General features: G+C 40.5%; 1 protein-coding gene across 1 annotated transcript in view; it reads right to left on the reverse strand.

Annotated features, from left to right (window-relative positions):
* Positions 1–1,101: 1,101 nt before the first annotated feature.
* PLPPR5 (phospholipid phosphatase related 5) overlaps positions 1,102–20,171 on the reverse strand; it is a 113,047-nt gene continuing 93,977 nt past the window's right edge. Inside the window, exons 4-6 of the mRNA XM_070749030.1 lie at positions 16,157–16,333; positions 14,047–14,166; positions 1,102–4,866 (exon numbers count right to left, since the gene is read on the reverse strand). Of these exons, the coding sequence (XP_070605131.1) occupies positions 4,834–4,866; positions 14,047–14,166; positions 16,157–16,333 (330 nt within the window). The 3' untranslated portion in view covers positions 1,102–4,833. The remainder of the gene's footprint in view (positions 4,867–14,046; positions 14,167–16,156; positions 16,334–20,171) is intronic.

Genomic DNA, 20,171 nt, shown 5'->3' on the forward strand with positions numbered 1-20,171 from the left:
CAATATTTATCATCATCGGTATCTGTTGCAGAGGTTGTATTGAATGACACTGATGCAGTAGCACAGTCACCCAATTATCTGCCCTTACATATTTATGTCTGAATAACTCAATTTTTGTGTCATGATGCATGTTAGAACTTAACCTTTTCACTCCTGCCTCGCGAGTGCCCATGTTCACCCCAATAGAGAAAGAAAAGGGTTCTAAAAGCATTTTTTTTTCAAAAGTTGTTTAATGATGGGATACTCAGTAAGTTCAACTCCACTATTAAGAAGTAATTTGGGAATTCTGCCATGAACCATATTTTTCAGAGTATAAGATGCACCCTTTTTCTCCCCTAAAAGAGGTTGAAAATTTGGGTACGTCTTATACTCTGAATGTAGCTTTTTTGAAGCTTATTTTTCCAACGCTAATTAAGTGCTAATAATCTTCCTGGCTTGCAGACTTGTTTTCATTGCTACTCCCTCCAAATAATTTTCCCCCCAGGCCTAACAAGGTGTTAATGATCTTCCCGGCTTGCAGGATTTTTTCATTGCTACTCCCTCCAAAGGAGATTTTTTTTTCAGCCCTAACCAGGGGGATAAAATAATGTGCTGAAACTGGCCAGATTAAGGATGCCAGGCAGATGAATACCTGGTAGGTAGATTCCACCACCTCCATTTTCCTCCCCCAAAACTAAGGTGTTTCTTATACTCCGAAAAATACAGTAATCTATTGAAAAACATATGGGAAAATCTATTGTGTGGACTGTATTTATTCAGGGCTAGTCATATAAAAACAAAATAGTGAAAAAGCAAAATAGAAAATACACAAAACAAAAGACTTTTCAAACCAGTCCAGGCACCTTTTGACCCAAAATAAACCCACCAGATAGCCCTGGGCTAGCCCACAGGAATTTGTCAAATTCCGGCATCTTATATTGATCACACAGTTTTTACAATTCATTGAATCTCGTAACAGCCTATTCTGCAGAAAGAAATGACAATGTAGCTTGAAAAAAAATCATTTTATTTTCTTTAAAAATACAGTACACAGCAGTGTGTTTCTTTCCCACCCTGTTACTGCTGGTTCACAAAGATAACATGATAAATTTAACCCCCGATACTAGGCTGTTATAAATCCTGAGAGTGACTCAGTTACATGCTGATTTACATAAGACAATATGCTGAAAAAGAATAATCTTTCTTTTAACATAAAAGAGTCTCTTCCTGAACTTATGAATCAGATATAAAATTTGCAGAATTACTGTGCTGCAATGACTGACCAAGGATTTCCCTGAAATCCTCATGGTGAATAATTTTAAGTAAAGTGGATTCTAAATTGCTATGCTATACCAAGAAGTGAAAACATACTAAGTGTAATGAGCACATGGGATATGGTGTGATTTACCAAACATACTTGGCGTTTCTCAAACTCGGAAACTTTTAAGATGTATGGACTTCAACTCCCAGAAAGCTGGCTGGGGAATTCTGGAAGTTGTAGTTCACATATTGTAAAGTGGCCAAGTTTGATAAATACTGCTTGAGTAGGTGGTGATGGGTTTTTAACACCCCCTGCACTTTCAGAGTGAAAGGACTTGGTTTTTCCATTTGTATAAGTGCTTTGTAAATGTATTTGTTTCGTTTAAATTATCCAGTTTCGCAGAATCTTTGGGAAACATCCATATGTCAGCTGCATATGCTTATAATAGTACTTGGTTTCACACATCGAGAAGTGTGGCATTTTAAATGTCCCTAGAACAGGGGCCTTTAACCTTCACTACTTTAAGCCTGGTGGACTTCAACTCCCAGAATTCCCCTTTGCTGGCTGGGGAATTCTGGGAGTTGAAGCCTGCCAGGCTAGTAGCCAAGGTTGGAAGCCCCTGCCCTAGAAGACAAGAATTTAAACCATCTCAGTTGTGTTGTTTGCATTTCCTGATGGCAGTATGTGGCAAAGGTGAGCCAAGAGACATGTTCAGAAAAATCATGGTTCTACACATCCAGCCGAGTTTCCTTCATTTCAAATTGCAGGCAAGAAATCACTTGCATGAGTAAGAAATAAAGGAATTGTAGCTATGTTGGTTTGACCAAGTGGGGGGAAAAAAATCAGTCTTAATGCAGTTATTACCAAGCTTATAGAAAAAAATATTTTTAAATCAAGGGCTCTATGCCTATCATAGATATTGTAGCAACCACTTTTTGTGGCGTGTTTCTTATATTCAGAAAGATTTTAATTTACAAAATAAAATGCAAATAGTATTTGTACCTATCTGTATTCTGTGGTATCAGTATCAGGAAAAGGCTGCACCATACGATTCTGCTAACACCGTAGACTTTTTTTAAAAAAAATGCTCATGGTATCATTTAATTGGCTGTGTTCTATGAAGAAAATGACATGGGAATAATTGTAGATGATCACAGATTTGCTATATTTGTCTTTTTAAAAAAATGGCAGGGGTACCACACATCTTTTTGTCTAGGGTAAAGTACTCTCTCTAAGGGTAAAACATGGGTAGCTTTGTATAAAACACACTGCGACTCCTTTGCTAACTACATTTGTACTTTCATGGTACAGTTAGTGTTTCAGTGAATATCAAAAAGCAGGATTGTCTCTCTGTCAAGTTTGGTTTTGTGCATGTTCAAAATAATTAATAGAAAGACAACAGCCTGATCCAACTAAAGCACAGCATTTCAAATACTGTTGCTTTAAGTGAAAGAAAATTGTGTGTGTGTGTCTAACGTTTTAGTGAAATAGGTTATTTGAAAATATTTCATTTATGCTGGAACTCGTCCAAAAGTCTAAGTAGTTTCTGAAAATGTAAATTACATGGGTGATGCTGTGTGTTCCCTCCCACCCATCTTAGATTGCCATGGTGAGTTGGTTATTAATATTTGATTTTTTTAATAAGACTGGCGACACACTGCAAAAGTGGGTTGAATTTTATAATCACTGGGTCTTATAAAAAAAAACAAAAGAACATATATGCAGTTATGCATTAGACTTACTTTCCTCTCTCTTAATTCTCTGGTCTGATGCTTTCCTGGCATATCCAAAAAGATTACCTGAGATACAGAATAAATATTTGGAAGGATGGTAATACTTTGGTTCAACTTCATACTATTTTGAAGACCATTTTTCAACAAAACCTTTCAAAGACTCTCACCGCCTACAGAACCCAAATTAAAGAAATTATAAAAGATTAAATCTCCAGGCTTTCAAGATGTAAAACAGCCCAGCTTCATTTTTTCTAGTGTTTGAAACATCATGTGAAAATAACTTTATTTGGAAGCCTATATCTCATTTTCAAAAAAGACATAAGCAATTTTTGGCCATTATATGCACTGAAGCTAGATTAGGCTACAGAATATTCCATGTGTTAGGTAGGTGACTTTGGGATAAGATCTTACCATGACAAAATTCAATTTTCATTCATGTGAAAAAAGGAAGGAACTAACGTTCCATAGGACATCTGTTTGCAATTATTATACTAAAAGTGATAACTGCACCATGACCAGATTTAAGGTGGATTACAGCAATGGAACATTTTTAGGTGGGGATGGGAGTTGGGAAGTGGAAGAAATGAAATGGAAGCAAACGTATCAAGAGACAGTGTTCAAATATTGAGAATGTAGACTACTAAAACGTGAACTGCTTCCTAAAAGTTACACATCATTTAAGGCCAATGGGATGAGATCACTGAACATGATCTGTGGCATATCCTTGTCCCTAAATCTAATTGTACCTACTGCAGAGTAGAGATTATAGACATATCCTGTGTAATGCAAAGAAATATTGCACAATTCTACTCTATCTGCTGGTGAAAGAGGAAGCCTTAGTTACAAGATAGCAATATCTGTCATTCATTTCACCTGATGCCCTTCTGTTTGCTCCATGAAACTTTATTTTCTGAGATTTAAAAAACTTTGGGGAGGGGGTGATTGCTGGTTCATCACTAAGCAGGAGTGGGAAGTGCTATCCTCTGTGCCCCTTGAGAACAAAGAATATTAAAATTATTGCTCCCAATATGTAAAGGACAGAATCAAAGACTTTAAAACTACTTTTACTAGTGTGTTTCCCGTAACTTTTAGCTACTATCCCTAAAAAAGCAAAAATAATATGTTATGAATGAGTAGGTATATGAATATACTGGCAACAGGTTTGGCGTTCTAAACTTTCATTTAGTGCTCGATAGCAAAAAAATAACCTACCCCAATGTCTACATGTTCTCATTTCTAATCCTAACAACAGGGTACATTGAAGACATTTGAAGAACTACAAAATCAACTATTCAACCACATGAAGTCAGGAAAATATCGAAATAAATAATTTGTTTTGAAATAACAGTAGAATACTTATTAGAGTATAAATGGCATTTTTTTCTTCAAAAACAGAAGCACCAGTCTTAAGAAATGTGGTATGAGAAATATATAATAGGAAGTGCCAGTGGCATTTGAGTTCTGGATAAGATTCTTTTAGAAAAGTGTACACTGAAATCGGTTTAAATGGGAGTTGAGTGTCATGCTGAATTTTAAAGACCTGATCTTCTTGGAATACAGTCTAATACTTACATGACCAAGTTAGGAAATAAATATGCCGGAACAGGGGAAATTGTATGTTTATATGACATGCTGAGATTTCCCCACCCAATCCCTAAATGGTACAACGCTTTTGGTTGGAGTTGGAAAATATTCTTAACTCAGGCATATTCTTCCTAGGTTGCTGTAAATTTTAACGCTGTTAGATCAGATTCTAAGACCAAATCAGTTTTTCTTTAATATTGAAATTGTTTCAGTCATTACGAGTGAACTGTGAAAAGAGATGACGTCCAGTGTAGCGAGTAGACATCCCTTTCTGTATCATGTGACTTCTGCAAAGGCTGTGAGGTGGTTCTAGAAAAGTGAAAAGAACGAAGAATGAAAGTCGTTTATCTGTAAAGATGAGAGGTGCATTTTCCCACCTGAAGATCCCATAGTTTAGACTTTAGTAGCACTTCAGATAATCAACCCTTTTCAAGAAGCTCTAAAATGCTTTGCAAAATATTCCACATACAATAAAAGGAGTATCATAACCCACTTTATCATTACTTTTCCATAATACTCAACTAAGTCACCACTCTTAAATGATTGAGTTCTTCAAACACTTAAACCGAAGCCAAATTTTACTATTGTTTTATAACAAGTACCATTTCCCCCCGAAAATAAGACCCTGTCTTATATATTTTTAAATACTGAAATAGCACTTGGCCTTACTGCCATGCACTCAAAAATCTGATTATCTGATTATCATGGGGTGTCTTATTTGGAGGGAAACAGGGTAACTACAATATAATTTTTAAGAACAAACATGGCAAAATCTAGTAAATCAAATTGTCAATACTATTTTAATTCTGCATTTCTTGGTTTTTTAAAAAGTTTCGTAACTCTTGAAAGTGGTATAACATGAAACAAGAGAAACTTAAATGAAATTGTATTTACTAAGCAGCAGAATGCTAAAATGTTCTCTTTTATTAATTAACATTTCTTCTTTATTTAAGCTAGCGTTTTGCACAGAATTACTGGGAGATTCAAGGACTCTATTCTGAAGTCAGCCATTCCTCATTCCAAAACTGCAACAGGTTGAACTCCAAAGCCAATGAAAAATTGGGCAGAAATTAAAGAACTGTTAACAATGTCTCTACGTATGACACAAGGAGCCTGTTGGAAATGAATAAGAATGAAACACTCAACAATGCCTTTTGATCCAGCAGACACACTGAAACCCATGCCAAAACCCAAGTTATATTATCAAATTCTTCTGTGAATGTTTGTTGGCACAAGCATTCACCATTAATTCACGGCAATGTTGTGTTTGGTTTTGTGAACAGCAATTCACCAGTCTATAACATGCACAATATATCACTGGAGGAGAGCAAACGGAAAGAGCTCAAACCATAAAACATCACCATTAAAAAACAAAATATATTAAAACTGAACCTTAAGTGCTGGTTTCCTTTTAAAAAAAATAGAGACCACACTTACTTAGCAATATGCCAAATAATGATTCTGGCTATTTTAAATAACATTCCATTCATGTAAAGTACATTTTGACAACATGGGTGGTTTATCATATAAATCTTCAGTAATGCACAACTCTCAAATCATTTTGAATATGGACAAGAATACAGAATACAAGATATAATTACCTTGTATTCCTAATCATGTTACAGTCTCCAATTTGTTAAAATGCGGTATTAAACCGCATTTGATCAGTTTTTAAAATATTTTTCTCCTGACTTTGCAGGAGATAAAAAGGATAAAAGAATAAAAATACAGTTTCTTCTGCTTCTCGGAGAGAACTCTGCCTGCACTGAAGGTTCAGATACGTCCCTTGCCACACAGCATTTAAACACACCAGTGTGCTTATTTGCACACATAACTTCATTGCCTTATATGAAGATGTTCAAACTGGTCCATTCCTGTTACCCAGGAGAATAGCCTAAAGAGCTGGGCTTTGAAAGAATGTTCTTGCAAAGGTTCTTCTTCACTTCCATTAGCACCTGGGTTCTACAATATGTACAATAATTGCATCATTTGAATCGTATTTGGGCAGCTTTCCTTTTTCTTCATCTTACCAGTAGGTAACACAGAAGGAGGAATCTTTTATTTATTTATTTGTTGGATTTGTATGCCGCCCCTCTCCATAGACTCGGGACGGCTAACAACAATGATAAAAACAGCATGTAACAATCCAATCCAATACTAAAATAACTAAAAAAAACCCTTATTATAAAAACCAAACATACATACAGACAGATATACCATGCGTAAATTGTAAAGGCCTAGGGGGAAAGAATATCTCAGTTCCCCCATGCCTGACGGCAGAGGTGGGTTTTAAGAAGTTTACGAAAGGCGAGGAGGGTGCGGGCAATTCTAATCTCTGGGGGGAGTTGGTTCCAAAGGGCCAGGGCCACCACAGAGAAGGCTCTTCCCTTGGGTCCCGCCAAACGACATTGTTTAGTTGACGGGACCTAACTGCTTGCTGGGATTCGTGAAGCAGAAGGCGGTCCCTGAGATAATCTGGTCCGGTGCCATGAAGGGCTTTATAGGTCATAACCATTATGACCTATAAAGTATTAACTTAAATAAAACATAGATATGTGTAGGCTACGCACCGAGGGTCAGTACTGAAGGAGGACAGAAATATTTGACAAGAGTAGTGGTTCAAGAACTATGTATAAGCAACACAGTCAGTAATGGGCTGCTGGCTATGCACACCAGTGCGCAGTTCCATTGGGAAAAATGGGAGCTGCGTGCAAGCTCCACGTCCCCAATGCGCACACGGGCATCCCATACATGATTTGGCTTCTGCACATGCACAGCAAGCAAAAATCGGACACGAGGACGTGAGATTTTGGCAATTCTCGCCTATTTTTTGCTTCTGTGCATGCGCTGAAGCAAAAATATCGGTGAAAATCGGCAAAATGTCACTCGTGTGTACGTCCTCATGCAATATTTTGCTTGCTGCGCATGCGTAGAACCTGAATATCGCCCTGACGGGCGAGCGTGTGCCCGCAACAGCCTCGAAGGGCACATCAGTAGCGCCGAAGACGAGCGGCCCTTCACTGAACACAGTTATCCTATACTTGGCCGGTAAATCATTTATGTGACTATGGGGATGTTGTGATGGTTTTAAATGCAAGGGCTGGTCATAAATCTCTTTTTTCAGTACTGTTGTAAACTGCAAATGGTCACTAAACAAATGGTCATAAGTCAAAGATTACTAGTGTAATGTAGGATGATGCATGTTGACAATAGAGGATAACATCCAGAACAGGGCTGTCAAACTCAGGGCCCGCAGGCTGGATGCATCATGTGCTGGCCACGCCCACCCCCAGTTTAGCGAAGGGGGTGGTGGAAATGTGTAATGCAATACATAACCTTTTGATGCCTATGTAACGCCGCAGGTTTGACACCCCTGCTCTAGAGGGATCTCCATAACCTATTTATCTAATGCAGTGGTTAATGTCACATGTTCACCAACCATCTAGTGATCTAGTGTTCATAGAATGCCGCCATAGCAATGGCACTTAGACTTATATACCGCTGTGTAGAGTACTCTCTGAGCAGTTTATAGCACCAGCATTTTGCCCCCAACAATCTGCTTCTTCATTTTACCGACCTAGGAAGGATGGGAGGTTGAGTCAACCTTGAGTCCTGTCAGAATTGAACTCCAGGCTATGGACAGAGTTAGCCTGCAATGCTGCATTCTAACCATGGCACCACCAAGGGTTCTCCTATAACAATTTCTTTCCTCGGATGCCAAAAGAGCATGCACGCATGCTATCAAGCATGTGCGAGTGCCCACACCTTTAATTCAATGTCTGGGGAGGGTGAAAACAACTTCCCCCACCAGCAGAAGCCCTCAGGATGCCGGAAACAGCCTGCTTCCCAACTTCTGGTGGGCCCAGTAGGCTCATGGTTTGCCTCCCTGGAGCCGGGGTAGGGTAAAAATGCCTACCCTCACACACACCTTCCCGGAGGCTCCCTGGAAGCCAAAAACGCCCTCCCAGAGCCTCTGTACAAGCCAAAAATCAGCTGGCTGGTACGAGTTGAGCTGCCAGAGGTTTGCCATCACTGTCCTATAACTATCTTCTATAAGAGGATAGTTTAAGCCAATCATATTTTTTTCTGTGTGACAACAAGCTACACTGCTACTAAATTGTGTCCCTCATCGGTACATGTTGCATGCAGACATTAGGAGCTGGATTAGAATACAGTTCTTACTATTTGTTTTGACTGAACATGTTTATGTTTAATAATTAAGATCTAGCTATTTGTCTCCCAAGTATTTTCTTTCCATTTTCCACATACGTAGCCTTTTCAATTTTAGTTCCAACAAGCATGGGCATCTACACTAGGATCAAATACACACTAGTAGAAAAATTCATCTAATTTAGGCTGAAGAGGCTAAGTTGGCATTTATCTTTTCCAAACTAGAAAGTTGGGAAAATCTGTTCATATTGTCAGCTAGGCAGAGTTACACCCTTGACAAAACTAAATCACCCAGGGTGTAAAATGAATATGTAAACATTAGAAATAGAATGTAGATGATATATTCTGCTCCTCTGCCTGTTTACAGCTTTCTCCCTACTTAGCTTTGACATTTGGAATCAAAACAGCATGGTGGTTGAGATGTAGAATTGGAAAAAAAAAACCACCTTTGAATCCAATCAAAGGTTGGATAGAACCTCACCAATTAATTTGATTCATTGCCTATCTCTCAGCCTAGCCTGCACTAACGATTGTTGGAGGAAAAATCTGGAAGAGCAAGTTACATTTTACATGTACCATTTTTTGAGATCTTAGGAGAAACGTGAGAGAGCAACCTAAGAAGTAATAATAAAAATAATCGCAACAACAGAATTATATTGGCTTGGGTTTTGGATGTAATGTCTGATGTAAGTAGAAAGGCAAACTATGAATTGTTTCCTCTTATTCATGCATTTTTTAAATTGAACATTTAGCTGCCCCACATTGTTAATTTGGGCAAACAAAAGCCTTTATTTTGACATCTCACGGGAAGCTAACAGAACGGATTACACAAAAGATACACCCATCAACCAGATGCTTGCTTGAACAAACGAGCTGGTGAAACAGGTTGATTTTTGAGATGGAACTGAATGGAATAAAGACTTTTAGAACATTTCACATTCTTCGATAACTGCCACGGTTTTCAATTAAACCAAATGGGGGGGTTTACTCTAAAGCTCCTAAATCCCAGCCCTATACCATTTATTTATTTATTTCCCTCCTTATTTGTTACCATATTTAGTTAGCTAGATAGTGAACATACCTAATATTTTTCTTCCTTTTACTTTCCCCACTGCAACAAACTTGTGAGGTGGGTTGGGTTGAGGGTCCCAAGTCACCCAGCAAGTTTGTCATGCTTAAGATGCGATTAGAACACATAACTCATAAATTCTTGCCTGGTGCCTTAGCCGCTAGACCAATCAAGCTCAATTTACACAAAAGCAATGTCACACGTACATGCAAGATATTCACACCCGCTGTATAACAAGCATTCAGAGTATTTGGGGTAAAAACAAAAGTCCATATTGTTGTTCAAAGCAATCACTAATTTTATGGAAATAGCCTCTTGCAAACACTGCTCAAGTAGAAGCTTTCTATTAAATGTCATTTAAACAATCAGGTGGCTATAAAAAGTCCATTTGTATATGCAGACTTTTATACACTCACAAAACCACTGATGGCCTGCTACTTGAACAGTTAGGAGCTACGTTCCGGTAGCGATTTTGGGGATGCAGCTACACGTCTCTGACACATGCACACATGCGCAGATGTGAGATTTGGCTTCTGCACATGCGCAACAAGCGAAATCTTGTGTGAAGATGCTCGCGTGAGCAAGATTTCAATGATTTTTGCCGATTTTTTGCTTCTGTGCATGTGCAGAACCAAAAATATCGGCAAAAATTGCCAAAATCTTGCTCACATACGTGCATCCTCACACAAAATTTCACTTGCTATGTATGTGCAAAAGTGAAATCTCGTGTCGATGGGCACGCCTGCACCTGCCGGACACATGAGCCCCCGTAACGGCCTTGGACGGTACACCAGTAGTGCTGAAGATGGCAGTTCTTCGCTGCACAAACCCATCACTGGGCAACTACACTGGGCGAGTACAAGTGCACTAGAGTGCCTTCCATCCCCTGTCCTATTGCTCTCCTATATCTCCTATACCTTTCTTCTATTCCTATATCTCTTCTATTCTTTCATTGATATGTTCTATTTATTTATTTATTTATTTATTTATTTATTTATTTATTTATTTATTTATTATTTGGATTTGTATGCCGCCCCTCTCCGAAGACTCGGGGCGGCTCACAACACGTGGAACAAATCATAAATAATCCGACTAACTTTAAAATATTTAAAGATTTTTTTTTAAAAAAAACCCATATACTAACAGACACACACACAAGCACACCATGTATAAATTAAACATGCCCAGGGGGAGATGTTTCAGTTCCCCCATGCCTGACGGCAAAGGTGGGTTTTAAGGAGTTTACAGAAGGCAGGAAGAGTAGGGGCAGTTCTAATCTCCGGGGGGAGTTGGTTCCAGAGGGCCGGTGCCGCCACAGAGAAGGCTCTTCCCCTGGGGCCCGCCAACTGACATTGTTTAGTTGACGGGACCCGGAGAAGGCCCACTCTGTGGGACCTAATCGGTCGCTGGGATTCGTGCGGCAGGAGGCGGTCTCGGAGATATTCTGGTCCAATGCCATGAAGGGCTTTAAAGGTCATAACCAACACTTTGAATTGTGACCGGAAACTGATCGTCAGCCAATGCAGACTGCGGAGTGATGGTGAAACATGGGCATACCTAGGTAAGCCCATGACTGCTCTCGCAGCTGCATTCTGCACGATCTGAAGTTTCCGAACACTTTTCAAAGGTAGCCCCATGTAGAGAGCATTACAGTAGTCGAACCTCGAGGTGATGAGGGCATGAGTGACTGTGAGCAATGAGTCCCGGTCCAGATAGGGCCGCAACTGGTGCACCAGGCGAACCTGGGCAAACGCCACCCTCGCCACAGCTGAGAGATGGTTTTCTAATGTGAACTGTGGATTGAGGAGGACGCCCAAGTTGCGGACCCTCTCTGAGGGGGTCAATAATTTCCCCCCCAGGGTAATGGACGGACAGATGGGACTGTCCTTGGGAGGCAAAACCCACAGCCACTCCGTCTTATCCGGGTTGAGTTTGAGTCTGTTGACACCCATCCAGGCCCCAACAGCCTCCAGGCACCAGCACATCACTTCCACCGCTTCGTTGACTGGGCATGGGGTGGAGATGTAAAGCTGGGTATCATCAGCATATTGATGATACCTCACCCCATGTCCTTGGATGATCTCGCCCAGCGGTTTCATGTTGATGTTAAATAGCAGGGGGGAGAGGACCGACCCCTGAGGCACCCCACAAGGTAGAGACCTAGGAGCCGACCTCTGACCCCCCACTAACACCGACTGCGACCGGCCACAGAGGTAGGAGGAGAACCACTGGAGAACAGTGCCTCCCACCCCCAACCCCTCCAGCCGGTGCAGAAGGATACCATGGTCGATGGTATCGAAAGCCGCTGAGAGGTCAAGGAGCACCAGGACAGAGGATAAACCCCTGTCCCGGGCCCGCCAGAGATCATCCATCAACCCGACCAAAGCGGTTTCCGTGCTGTAACCGGGCCTGAAACCCGACTGCTGGGGACCTAGATAATCAGCTTCTTCCAAGGACCGCTAGAGCTGGAGTGCCACCACCTTCTCAACAATCTTCCCCATAGACTGGACGATAGTTATTAAGTACGGCTGGGTCCAGGGAGGGCTTCTTGAGGAGGGGGCGCACGAGCGCTTGTTTATAGAGTGTTGGAAAAACTCCCCTCCCCAAGGAAGCATTGGTAATCTCCTGGGCCCAGCTCCGTGTCACCTCCCTGCTGACCGAAACCAACCAGGAGGGACACAGATCCAGTAAACAGGTGGCGGAACTCACAGCTCCAATGGCCTTGTCCACTTCATCAGGTGTCACCAGATCAAACTCTTCCCAGATAGGTGGACAAGTACGTGCCCCAGTCACCTCGACTGACTCGTTGTCAGTCGACTCTGTTTTACAACTGGAGTCGAGGTCGGCCTGGATCTGAGCAACTTTATCAGCGAAAAACGTGTTAAAATCCTCGGCACTACTCTGCAAGGGCTCCCCAACTCCCCCCTGGTTGAGGAGGGAGCGGGTCACCCTAAACAGAGCGGCCGGGTGGGATTCCGCTGATGCAATCAAGGCAGCATGGTACGCGCATCTTGCCGCCGTGAGCGCCACTTTGTAAGTCTTAATAAAAGCTCTTACAAGTGTTCGATCAGATTCAGACCTACTCTTCTTCCATCGCTTCTCTAGACGTCTCTTTTGGCGTTTCAACTCCTGGAGGTCCTCGTTGAACCATGGGGCTCTACGGGGTCTAACGCCACGGAGAGGTCGCAAAGGCGCAATCCTGTCAATAGCCTCCGCCGCAGCCCTGTTCCAGGCCTCCGCGAGAGACTCCGCCAAACTGTGGGCGAGTGCCTCTGGAATAACCCCAAGCGCCGTCTGAAAGCCCTCTGGGTCCATCAGGCGTCTGGGGCGGAACATCTTCATTGGTTCCGCCTCCCTGCGGGGAAGGATTGGAGCCAGGAAGTCAAGCCGTAGTAGAAAATGGTCTGACCATGACAAAGGCAATGCTTCTAAGCCCCTTAGTCTCAGACCATTACTCAGTTGCTCGGAAAGGAATACCATGTCAGGTGCGTGCCCTCCCTCGTGAGTCGGACCCTGTACTACTTGAGTCAGGTCCATGGCTGTCATGGTGGCCATGAACTCCTGTGCCAACCCAGAGGTTTCGCCGAGTGACGGCAGATTGAAGTCCCCCAGGACAATGAGTCCGGGGAACTCCACCGCCAACCCGGCTACCTCCTCGAGTAGCACAGGCAGGGCTTTTGACAGGCAGCTGGGAGGCAGGTACATGAGAAATAAGCCCACCTGAACCCCTAAGTCCAACTTCATCAAGAGAGACTCGCAACCCGCAATTTCCGGAGCAATGAGTCTATTACTATATCTTCTTTTCTATTCTTTGTTAGATATATTTTACTATGAGTATCTCCTCTATAACCTTCATCATGTATTTTACTGTGTATATAGATATATACCCACTAAACCCTCTTTGTGTATTGGACTAAATAAACAAACAAACAAACAAACAAACAAACAAACCCCTTGAACTGAGACGTCTGGACCCAATGAAGAATTTTAATCTAAGTTATTAAATTAATTAACTGAAGAGAAGAAGGCTGCCTCTTGTCATAAAGTGTGATTTAACAGCACAGTATAAAATTAGCTTTTTCTACATGGCCTTGTATAATCCTTGAGAAGATGCAAAAGGGTTCCCAGTCTTCAGTCAACCATAATTTATGAGGTGGACTTGAAGATTCACTTCTCTTAGAAATATTAAGCAAGGCAACAATTCTACCTCACATTCACCACAAAAGTTATCAAATCACAAGCGACCTTACCTTTACTACAGAATGTTCTACCCGAGGGATGCTGATCATAGACATTTGTCCCAGATTGTCCATGTGAGACTGTTCATGTTCTGGTTGCCTACCTCTAAAATTATTAACAACACATATCACCTAGAAAGAGAAGAGGGAAAATTCTTAGATACTATGAAGCCATTACGACACCTGAGTCATGACGGAAATGCCATTACAATTAAAACTGTACAATTTCCAAAATATATCCACCCCACCCCCCAAAAAAAGTTATAGTTTAATGTACTGTGACTTCGTGTAATTATAAATCCAATACAAGTAGTCCTCAACTTATAACAGTTCAACTGTTCAAAGTTACAACAGCACTGAAAAAATCACTGGCTTATGATTGTTTTTCACACTTATGTTATGACGATTGTCAAAATTTTGGATCCTTGGCAACTGACTCACATTTATGACAGTTGTAGCATCCGATGATCACCCTTTGTGACCTTCTGACAAACAAAGTTAACGGGGAAGCCAGATTCACTTAACAATGGTGCTACTAATTTAACAACTGCAGTGATTCTCTTGTGGAGAAAAAGGACATAAAATGAGGCAAAACTCATTTAACAAATTTTTCACTTAGCAACATATTATTTTAGGTTCCATTGTGGTTGTAAATTGTACAGTGAGAGGAGAATCTGCCATGTTATCCCTAGGGCTTAGAACAATATTTTCAAACACTTAGGCAACATTTCCAAACTAATATAATTCCAGAGGGTACTACTTGATAGAATGGGACCTTAAAAATTGAACATCTTTAAATTAAAATGTCAGCGTAAGAGCCGATACTTGATGAGGTTGGAGTCCTGGATTCTCAGGCCTGAGAAAGTCATTTTATAAACAAGGGACAGATAATCTTTGAAAGAAGAAACTCAGTAACTGTAGACTCAAAAATGCAGGAGAAAGAAGCCATGTCCACATGGAAATAATAATGAAAGCAATATGAAGAACTCTAGAAATTACTCTCTGAGTAGAACAGTCTACCAGTAAAAAGCTCATTGATGGAATAATACAATACATTCCTTTAGTTGGGTAGGGTAATAGACAGTTGTATATATTGAAATACAGCATAAGATTTTACATATCGTATTTTTTCATAGTATAAGACACATCAGAGTATAAATTGTATCTTAGTTTTGGGGGGGGGGGGAACAAGGGGGAAAAATTCTGCCTCCCAGCAAACAGCACAGATAATACAGAATAGCATTTAGCATTTAGACTGTTTGCTATGTATTTCTGTGCATGTGTGACTGACCCATAGAAATAGTAAACTATAGGAGAAATGTACATTGTGGCAGTATATTAATGCCAGAAAGTTTTCTAAAATGCAGTCACACCAACTCCTCCCAATTATTTAAATAGATCTACTCCAAACATGACTGTCAGGATTTAACTCAGCTGCCTTATCTTAATACTAAAATAGGACACTGTTACATATCAGATTGTACTTGTACAGATGCTGTTAAAATTGATGTGGATTTCTGGAAGTACACATTATTCTCTGCTATTTAAAAGAAAATACAAAACACTGGGCCTCTCAAGCATTTACTTTAAAAATCTTCTTCATTTTGTTAAGTTGTCTAGAACAATAATAAAGCAATCTTTAAAAATTAAGGTCTAATAATTGAACATTCTACATGCATAGTTATTGACTTACCTCCTTGCATTCAGTTTCAGCAGTCTGATTAGCACAAGAAAATAAAATTCTGCCTCTACCTCCCAGCAATTTGCTTCCTTGCAGTTTTACTTTCACTTTCAGCTCAGCACATGACTTGACTGCAGCCTCAAATCAGCTGGGAGTTGGGAAGCTGATAACCAGTTGCCTGGCTTAACAGGCTCTGTTCTGTTTGCTGCAAGGAGGTAAATTGCTGGGAGGTAGAGGCCAAAGAGTGGAGCTGCATTTGGTATATAAGACACACCAAAGTTTTCCCCTTCTGCATCTTATACTCCGAAAAATATGGCAGTTCTTTAATCGGGCAAAATTATAAATGCTTGCCATTCATACAAATATCCTGACAAATTAATGAAATGATGGATCCCACATTCAGACATATAGCAGGTAGAAAAATGCGTAGCTTATACATACCAAAAACACAGCTATTGAAATTCCGACTAGAAATCCTGCTATGACATCTGACCAGTGATTTCGATATTCTGCTACTCTGTTGATACCAGTAAGAAATGCCATACACATTACGCTCAAGCAAAGAACCGGTTTTGCCAGCCTGGTTCCTCTGGCCTTTATTGTGTGGGTGATGTACATCTAGGAACAACAACAAAAAAAGATAACAAAAACAAATCCAATCCAATATCCATCGTTTTTTCATCCAGTGATTGAGGAATTTGAATACTTGTCACATTTTTGAAGAATGGTTTTTTAAAAAAAAAAAATCATATAAATTCACATTTATGTCAGGAATTCAAATAATTTATTTATTTACTGGATTTCCATCCTGCTTTTGGACTGAAATAAATTGCAACCCTGAAAATTACATCTTTTTGCCCCCTTATCAACTGGTGGTAAATATTAACACAGCAACAGGCATAATCCATGACTGAGAAAGAATCAGATATGGGTGGTCCTCAGCTTACAAACACAATTGAGTCCAAAATGTCTGATGATCAGCAAAAAAACTGAGTTAGGCCCCATTTTATGACCTTTCTTCCCACAATTAAGTGAATCATTATAGTTTTTATTAAGCTCATTGTTAAGTGAATCTGGTTTCCCTGTTGACTTTGCGTATCAGAGTGTTATCCAAGATGATCACATGACCTTGGGACACTGCAACCCTCATAAAAACTTTGAACTAAATGAATGGTTATAATTCAAGGACCACCTGTATGGTTATATTACATTCCTCATTTATGTTAAGAATCCTCCCTCTTCCCATAATACATTTATTGGCACAGTTCTCAATGGATCGAGATTAAGACTTATGGCTATCTGGGCTCGTTTATGTACATAACACCACACAAAGAGAGAATTTTCTTGAATAATTTGACTACATAAACCAGTGTGTTATGTCTGTAAAAAGAAATAAACGGCAAAATCGCTAATTGGTTAAACCGCGGCTTGAGTTAGAATGCCGCCAAAAATAAACAGTTGTCAGAAAATGTTCCCGCGTAAAAGAAATGTATAAATAGGGCAACGGATTAGCCGTTGCCCTTGTTGGGAGTTGATTGTCAAGGAGAGTGGTTCATCTGATTATGCCTAACGAAATAAACCTGTTAAACTGAAGCAGTCTCCGGTTCAGTGATTTAACACAGTGCTTCTCAATTATTTTCTCTTACACCCCCTCCACCCCCCCCCCAGGAAGAAGTAAGATTTAAGATTAAGATTTAAGATTTATTAGATTTCTATGCCGCCCCTCTCTGAAGACTCACATTTTGTGCACCCCCAACTCTCAGATCTGGGACCCAATAGAATTTTAGTGTTTTGACATGGGGCCAGGCCAGCTTAATTAAGCTAATGTTTTGGGGTCACCCACCAGGCCCCTAAGCACCGGCTCTGCTGGGCAATCATGACGAATGGTGTGGAAGGAGACTTTAGGGTGCTGTTTGAAGCTTTCGCCCAAATGCAACGGGTGCTCCTCCTTGTCCAGCAACAGGTTTGCCATGTCGTTCATGGCTGTCGTGGTATTAGGCAACCATGTTGTCTGCAGAGAAGTGCGATTGAAATTGTTCAGTTAATTAAAAATATTTATGCTGGCTAAATATCTTGCAAGACATAGTCTAGCTAGAAATCTTGTCGGGGTTTATGGCCATCCTCCAACACTGCTGCACTTTAAAGTGAAATGAAGAGAATGAGTGCTCAGAATTCCATTAAATTAGAACTTACTTTTTTCTTTACTGTTTGGCAAAATGTGTTCACTCCAGGCAAGAATTAAAAATAAATAGCAAAGTACTATGTGGTACGGGTTAGTGGTTTGCTGTTTCCAGTCACTAGATGAAACATGTACAAAACTTGTCTTTCTTAACTTTGATGATTTTTTAATGTCCACAGACACCTGATAAATTCTAATAAAAATCCAGTGAAAGACATTAGTTTTTATATATGATGAACTGAAAACAAGCTATAGATGCATTGCAGATGTCTTTAGTAACAATATTTATATCACATGTAAAAACTAAAATGGAACAGAAATAAAGAAATGTCAATTAAATAAAATTATACACAAGAGTTTAAAAAAAACAAAAAAACCCCAAGGCAACACTAATTAAGGGAATAATGGAATACCAAATAGATAAGCACCTCATAATTAAAAGAATAAACTTGATATGTAAAACTTACTAACAGTATATACTAGTAACTAATTAAATCAGGTAAAATTAAGCAATATGCAATATGGAAGTATTAATGCTGGTTTAAGAAAATGTTGTCCAGGCTGAGACCCTTGCAAGGTATTCAGTTCGGAATACCATGTTTTTCCTTTGAACAAACCCCTTCTTCTATCCCCTTCATGGGCAGAAAAGCAATGGCCAATATTTTTTGGGGGGGACATATACATTTTAAACACATATACCAAGTTAAATTATATTTAGAAAGCTAAAATACCAAAGGTATAAGCCTCTTCCCCTGTAGATATCAAACAACTAACAACAAACAACGACCTCTGGCAGGGGTTTTTTGGAGTTCCTCAGGGGTTGGTCCTCTCTCCCCTGCTGTTTAGTATCTACATGAAATCACTGGGTGAGATCATCTGACGACATGGTGTGAGTTACCATCAGTACGCCAATGACATCCACCTTTACATCCACCCCGTGTCAACTCAGTGAAGCAGTGGAAGTGATGTACCAGTGTCTGGAGGCTGTTAGGGTTTGGATAGGTGTTAACAGGCTCAGGCTCAACCCCGACAAGATGGAGTGGCTGTGGGTTTTGCCTCCCAAGGACAATCCCATCTGTCCATCCACTATCCTGCAGGGGAGCTTTTGACCCCCTAAGAGAGGATCCACAACTTGGGCATCCTCCTTAATCCACAACTCAGCTATGGTAAGGGGGATGTTTGTACAGGTTCACCTGGTGCACCAGTTGCGTCCCTATTTGGACAGGGAGTCTCTTCTCACAGTCACTCATGCCCTCATTACCTTGAGGCTCGACTACTGCAATGGGGCTACCTTTAAAGAACGTTTGGAGCAAAACGAAATGCAAAATGCAGCTTCATGAACAGTCATGGGCCTTCTAAGACATGCCTGTTTGGTCATCACTCCACGAGCTGCACTGGCTACCGATTGGTCTCCCATCACAATTTAAAGTGTTGGTTATGACCTATAAAGCCCATCATATCTTAGGACCAGATTATCTATGGGACAGTCTTCTGCCTCATGTATCCCGAGCGGCCAGTCAGGTCTCGCAGAGTTGGCCTTCTACAGGTCCCATCAACCAGGCAATGCTGTCTGGTGGGGCCTAGGGAAAGAGCCTTCTCTTTGGCGGTTCCGGCTCTTTGCAATCAACTCCCTCCCGAGATTCATACTGCCCCCACCCTCCTGGCCTTCCACAAAGCTTTAAAAACTCACCTTTGCAAGCAGGCTTAGGGCCGTTGTTAACATCTTACTCCGGGCGATGATGTGAATGTATATTATGATGGGATGAATGTGGATGAGTGTTTTTTTTTTAAGTATCAGGGTTTTAGATTCACTTTAGGATTTGGATTTCTGATATGCTTATTTTTGTATTTTGTATTTATCTTGTTGTGAGCCGCCCTGATTCTTCAAAGAAAGGCAGCATAGAAGTCCAATTAATTAAATAAATAAATAAATTGCAGGCCTGTCCCAAAGGTGATATTTTTCAAGAGGCAAATTGACTTTCTTGTTTTCTTTGAAGGCATCTCACTTCTCATCCAAGAAGCTTCTTTAGCTCTGAATGGATGGTGGGGAATGGAAGGATTTATATTCCTGGAAGACAGGTGGTCATTTGCATTCTTTTAGAGAGTCATTGAGGCCACTTGGAGATTTATCTGCGTCCTCATGTTCATCTGAGTAGTGCAAATAGGTGTGGAGCCTTTTTGGAACTGCTGAAAGGACTGTGTTGTAAAGTGGAGATACATGATGTTGTATTCTTCTCCGTTGGTTGAGAGAGGGCTGTTCAATTTTGACATAGATGA

The sequence above is a fragment of the Erythrolamprus reginae genome, chromosome 3 (assembly GCF_031021105.1).
Source record: "Erythrolamprus reginae isolate rEryReg1 chromosome 3, rEryReg1.hap1, whole genome shotgun sequence".
Lineage (NCBI taxonomy): Eukaryota > Metazoa > Chordata > Lepidosauria > Squamata > Dipsadidae > Erythrolamprus > Erythrolamprus reginae.